The sequence below is a fragment of the Sinocyclocheilus anshuiensis genome, unplaced genomic scaffold (assembly GCF_001515605.1).
Source record: "Sinocyclocheilus anshuiensis isolate Anshui unplaced genomic scaffold, SAMN03320099.WGS_v1.1 scaffold799, whole genome shotgun sequence".
NCBI lineage: Eukaryota > Metazoa > Chordata > Actinopteri > Cypriniformes > Cyprinidae > Sinocyclocheilus > Sinocyclocheilus anshuiensis.
The window spans coordinates 588,905-595,241 of record NW_015548231.1 but is presented as its reverse complement, the minus strand read 5'-3'; the positions used below and the strand labels follow the sequence as shown (position 1 = coordinate 595,241).

Genomic DNA, 6,337 nt, shown 5'->3' with positions numbered 1-6,337 from the left:
AAAAATATATATATATATATATATATATATATATATATATAAAAAACAGTTTGGCCTTTGCCATACCATAGCATTAGACAATATAAGAAACTTTACTTTATGTAAAGCGTAAACTATGGACACAAAAGTGAACACTCGCTTCACGTTTAAAATGCATATCACAAAATATCAATATAAGCCCAACGTTTTTTTTTAATAGATAGTACATATATTTCATGTGACAAGTTGGTTAAAGACCAGTGGGTTAATAAAATCATATAGAAAAGCAGAGGTGGTTCTAATGAAAGATCTGGCAACATTTGTTTGCAGATACTGGTATTTGATGTTTTGCATTTATTCCTAGATACCTTTTGAGGCCACTTTATCAGAAAAACATGAAACTCATCAGAATTTTATCAAGCATTATTGAGTTACTGATAAAAAAAATTCATTTGAATTGAGAGCTGACATCTATTTAAAGTGTGCTAACAAATGATTTATAACATGTGAAAGCAAAACATCAAATCTACTCTCTCAATGAAGGAAACCTAAAAATACTCACTGCTGGTGTTACTTCCCGTCTCTGATGCACTGACACCAACACTTCAAGCTACAGGTATGCAAAATAAAAAAGACAAGAGTTGCGAAAGAAAAAAAGCTGCCTGTGCGTTGTCCTGAAAGGCTCATGGAAGCTTCTGACTGTGTGGGTTTTCCCTAAAAAATCTGGATAATTGAAGGACATTTCCCTCCCCTCTTGCTCCATCTCCTCCCTTTTCTGTCCTTCTCTTTCTTTCCTCTAGAAGAACACTGATGGAAGCATGGGACAAGGACAATCCAGCAACCCATTTCAAGTCATTTCAGCTAGTTTTTAAAAATCTTGTTTAGTTGAATCTCGTAGAATTTAAACATAAAAATGGGTTGCATACAGCAATTCACATTGACTTTAAAATGTAAGAGGTCCAAGTCACTTCAATTAAATGATTTATTTAACATTTATGGGTAACAATAACTAGGTTATCACTGCACAATGACTTTTTCCATGTCATTTTGCACAACATTCATCCACTTGAACACATTCATACTGAAGTTGCCAACACGTGTAGAATTTACATAGAAAATGGCCTATTATATAGCAAAAAATGAAAAAAAAAAACTAACTACAAAAATACTACAGTACAAATAAACAAACTAAATGTGAACTGAAAACAATATTTTGCTGACTATTGGTTTTCGCAGTGTTAATCTAGTTGGTTTTGGCCATTTTTTTTTTAATTCACACAAAGTGTGTCATTTCTGTGCAAAAGCTCAATTCTTTCTGGGTAAATGTCAAAGCATGTATTTTATGTACATTTGCAATGATAGCATGTTATATTCAGACTGTGATAATCACTCTGTTCGAGTAAATTATATAGCACTAGCTGAACCACAGACAGATATAGACTATATTCAGCAATACATTCTGCCAAGCCCTACTAACGCCTGAGCTTCTCAGAGAACATAGTAGTACAATATCTCAAAGAAATGATTAAATATAACATTCAAACCTCTTTACACTTACAAAAACAATGAAATGTCCCACGGATTAAATAAAAGATGTGGATTATTGTACAGCAAATCATAAAATGGTCGTTTTAAAAGCCAGGCATCAGATTATTGCTAGAACTTCATTGAGTGAGAAAACTGATAAACCTGTACCACAGACAAACTGAGGACAGCGCAAACCATTCTAGAGCTGGGTTTGGGTCAAACCTGAGCACAAAAAATCCCATGCTGCATCCTGTTTCTCAGTGCATACAGGTCTAAACTTCTAAAGAGGGCCCTCGGTATCGGGAAGAAAGCTGTTTAGAGTGAGATTATCTCCGTCAGGATCTTCATCCTCAGTATTGGGGATCAACGCTCCGTTACTTTTGGGATGTCTTCTTGGCTTTGGAACCGGGTGATCGGTATCGTTCATCATGGCAGAAATGCAGACCATCTCAGTTTCCTGGAGAAGATGTGCCTTATGCCTGTATCCCGAGAGTTTGGTAGCCAGGCAGATGGTGCTAATGATAAAGATGGTGGTCAACGCAGCCATCGAGGCAATGGCGATGAGGCAACGACTCACAAGTCCGTCCCTTTGAGAAGAGGCAGTGGAACATGAGTGGGTCGTTGTTGTGGTTGATTTCTTAGAGATGGTTGAAGTAACTTGAGCGGTAATTTTTTTTGCATCTGTGGATATTCTTGTCGTCATCGTTGCTGTCGTGTGCTTCTCTGTCACCTTATCGGGCTCCAGCGATGCAGGAAATGTGGGGGCAGAACTTCCTGCATGTGAAATGTGTCCAGTACTGTTATTTATTGTGGGAAGTTGGGTGTGAAAAGCACTCTCGTTATTTGTTGAGCGGTGGACTGTCAGGTTCTCGGTTCCTGCAGCATAGCTTTGTTGGGTGTGGTTCAAATCTGGAGCATGGTGGTAGTCTGTAGTTGCTGAGATATTGAAATCAGGTATTCCAGTTGCTGTCTGTAACGTACTCGAAGCCTTCAAAGTTTCCACAGTGGTGCTTGTTGCATTCTCGGCTTGAGCTACGGTTGCTGTACTGTGTGTGTCGTTGGTGTTTATCGATGTCTCGTTGTGACTAATTTGCCTTTTAGTCTGAAGAGATCTTGACGTGACCAAACTGCTCAAAGTCAGCAGCAAAACAAGAACTGGTAAACACCCAAGTCGGTTAGTCACCATCGCCATCTGCACAAAAATGAGAGAATGTGGCAATAGTGTTTTAGACGCACAAAACATCACCAAACTTTATTTTCACATTCATATGCTGTTATTCCTCCCTAGTATATTGAGCGGAGAGGAACTTTCAGACAGTGAGAACTGAGAGCAAACTGAGGTCTAGCAACAATGGAAGAACAAAAACACCTGATTGCTGCATACAAACGGTTTGCTCGTACTTTAACAAGGTTAAGTTTGTGACTATAGCATGTGGTTACACCAATACCTTCTTTCAGCTGACAGTGTCGTTGTTTTATAGTTATCCACACTCGATTTAAAATATATTACGATTATGATCGCACTTCATGAAACCTTTAAGTTTACTCGCAGATATTTAGTCACGTACACGCCACAGTTGATGGATTTCAAAAATCACCACGCCGTATTAACCTAACATCTGATTTTAGACTCAATTTGTTAAGGCAGAATTCAAATGGAAAATAAAAGTACGTACCATCCGTTTCTACCGTTGACTGGGTGTTGATCTGGAGTTCAATGGAACGTTAGGCCCTCTCACACACTCACAATGCAATGTCGCAAAACCTACAGGAAGTCAAACCTCATGAAGCATCAGGCTAAAGCTGAGGCTCTCAAAGTGTGACGCAAACACAAACGAGCAGGAGAGAGACTTAAATATCACATCTTAGTTCCCTAAAACACTAAGTTAGAACTTGTAACCAACAATGCTTCCACAAAAAGAGGTTTAATAATTAGAGAGGAAAAAGAGAGAGAGAGACAAAGGCCAATGATTCCGTTTATTTTTCTGGTAATCAGTAAGACTCTTTATACTTGAAGCAGATGAATGAACAAAAATGGAACAGTTATGCACAAAATGGAATTTCTAGATCTCCTTCCTTTCGATTCTTATTTCATTTTATCACTGGAAACATTAAAGGCTCACATTGTGCATGATGATGTGGGAAAATAGGGAATTCTTTAAAACCATCAAACTCCAAATGATGGACAAACACCTTCCTACAGCCAAAGAAAAAAAAATGTAAAGGAAAACTAAAAAAATATATATATTTACAAAGCATCCAAATAAATCACTTACATCCACTTCTTCCTGCATTCTCTTTTCAACCTACAAAAATCCTTTTTTAACTTCAATCATTCACTCCTTTGAAACCACACGCTCGAGGCTGCATCACAGATGCCTCCTGAGGCCACTTAAACACTCAAAATGGATCCATCGCACATCTGGGCACATCTGTACCCATTAACACGGCCCCTACATTTTCAAACCCTTCACTTTAAAACTTCACCAAGAAAAGAATGACATCAGAGGTACTGAGTTGTCGCTGTCAGACACAGATCTGAAGCCTCGTTGTAATGTTTCTGAGGTGAGAAGACGCTGGCTATTTTAGACGTAAAAGCTTGTGGAGGAGGGAAGATGCTTTTCAGAATCTATGAAAGAGGCGAACCGAAACGAGATATGTAGAAGCGTCAAAACGAAAACCACAAGAGAACGCTCTGACGAAGGATGTAGCCAAAGCAATCTGAACAACAGAATCAGTTTCCTCTCTTCCTGACATGGCCAATAGATAAGCAAACAAAAAAAGCCAGTTGTCATCAGCTCAAACTTGTGGCACACATAATACCTTCGTGAAATCATCATCTAGACCTGAGCCATCCCTGGAGAGAACTGGTTCTTGCTTGACTAGGAGAGCGTCGCAAAATAACTTTAGGAAAAGGAAGCCAATCATGACTCACTATTGTGCTGGTGGTCACGGTCTACAATGCACAGCTAAAGTATGTACATCAAACAAGCTCGTTTCTGAGATGGTGTGGCCGGCACAACTCAAGATGAGATTCGTAGGAATTAATGCGAAAGCAAATGCTTGAAAGCTGAACGATGTCTGAAAAAAAGTCAGAGTAAAAGCTATCGAGCTGGTAAAGCAACGAACGACGCAACAGAGTTTTGCTGCTGAAGCTAATGAAGGTCTATGGGTGTTATATTGTTCTGAGCTTATATCATCATGTTTTGGGATGTGAAACTAGAAGCTGAGACCTTCTAGAGTTTACAAAGTGAGAGCCGTACTGGTTCTGGCTTCATTCAGGAAACAGAACATGAATGAAGAAAAGTTCAGATATGTGGAAACTAGAAAAACGGACTCAATTTGCTTGTATTACCATAATGATGACGAGCAATGTTTGCCATCAAGAAAATGTTTGGAGTTGTGAATAGAGAACACATTGGTTGTATTCATGGCAACCATAAGAACCACAATTATTTTGATTATTTTGCTAATTAATATTTGAATACTTTTACATTGGTACCTGATTTAAAAAAAAAAAAAAGTGGAATATTTTCGTGCACCATATATTGTTTTCCAGTACTGGTTTGTAAATTTGTCAACTCTACATGTTTGATTAAAATTTTTATTTTTTTTTATTCTCTAGAGAAACACCTATAACATTGACGAATGGTTCCAATGATTTCCCCTCCTTGCATTACTAGCATATAGCTTTGTCCCTTATACAAAATTAAAAGCTAGTCAAACACTGTCAGGGAGGTGCATAATTCCTCATTAAATTTGGCAACTCAGAAGGGTGAGAGGGGAACTGCAGTACTGATGGCTACTTCAAACTTTGAGCTCATCAAGTTCATGTAACTGCTTCATGATGCAATCTGCTTGGTCACAATTTTAATAAGAAAAACAAAACAAAAAACTTAAGACCTTTCAAGAACACCAGATAAAACACAGCCGTTGCAGAAAGATTTGGAGTGAGACGGAGTAAAAAGCTAAACAGGTCAAATTTTGAGAGAAATTGAAGGCGTTTCTAGTTTTCCAAATGGCTATGAGGTATAAACAGGTTTTGGGGATTGCAAAAAAAGAAAAAAAAAAAGATCATCTTGGAATGTTGGTTGGAGTCTTTTCAAGGCAGGCTTCAGACGGAACGCTGTCATGGTGATTGGCAGTGACGGGTCCCGCCCACCTGGCCAATGGGATATCCTGAATAGAAGAAGGGGAAGGGATCAGGGTCCATTAGATGTCCATTTTAGACAGCTGCTCCTCAAGTTTGGCAATTCTTTTTTCCTGACTGCTGACCAGCTCTCTGAGAGATTTTATTTCTTTCAAAACCTCTTCCAGCTTAGCTTCACTTTTCTGTTGAGAAAAAAAAGTAAAAGAGAAAAATTAAGGACATTTCTTTTAAATTATATATATATATATCTGCGGCAGATTTGAACTCCTGCAGCTGCTTCTGGCAAGATGAAACCTCCTCTTTTCTGCAATACATAGGATACATATGCATATAGAGTTTTATTAAATAGTTTGACATCTGGCAAAAGCGTAACTAATATTTCTTGTAATACTATTCCATTCCAGCACATGGTTTTAATTCCATAACAGTTCTAGCATCACTTTATCCAATTAAATAACAGAGACATATGTCAGAGCCAAGAGAAGTATATAAAAAATAATGGGACACACTGGAATGAGACAATATGTGACCCTGGACCACAAAAACCAGTCATAAGGGTCAATTTCTCGAAATTGAGATTTATACATCAGCTGAAAGCTGAATAAATACGCTTTCCATTACTTACTACAAAATAGTCAGAAGAACACGGACTGCAGGAAAGCAGGTTTGACGAATCAGTGG

General features: G+C 38.1%; 3 protein-coding genes across 3 annotated transcripts in view; all 3 read right to left on the bottom strand.

The window, feature by feature from the left end:
* Positions 1-891, bottom strand: part of LOC107654629 (transmembrane protein 119) — a 3,759-nt gene extending 2,868 nt beyond the window's left edge. The window contains exon 1 of the mRNA XM_016441792.1: positions 542-891. The gene's annotated coding sequence lies outside the window, so the exon portion shown is untranslated. The remainder of the gene's footprint in view (positions 1-541) is intronic.
* Positions 892-1,539: 648 nt separating this feature from the next.
* selplg (selectin P ligand) lies at positions 1,540-3,407 on the bottom strand. Its single transcript, XM_016441790.1, has 2 exons — positions 3,183-3,407; positions 1,540-2,698 (listed from the first exon to the last, which is right to left on the bottom strand). Exons 1-2 carry the CDS (start codon positions 3,183-3,185, stop codon positions 1,787-1,789), a joined length of 915 nt encoding a protein of 304 aa, XP_016297276.1. The 5' UTR covers positions 3,186-3,407; the 3' UTR covers positions 1,540-1,786.
* Positions 3,408-4,380: 973 nt separating this feature from the next.
* LOC107654626 (uncharacterized) overlaps positions 4,381-6,337 on the bottom strand; it is a 68,976-nt gene continuing 67,019 nt past the window's right edge. Inside the window, exon 11 of the mRNA XM_016441785.1 lies at positions 4,381-5,838. Coding sequence (XP_016297271.1) covers positions 5,719-5,838 — 120 coding nt within the window. The 3' untranslated portion in view covers positions 4,381-5,718. The remainder of the gene's footprint in view (positions 5,839-6,337) is intronic.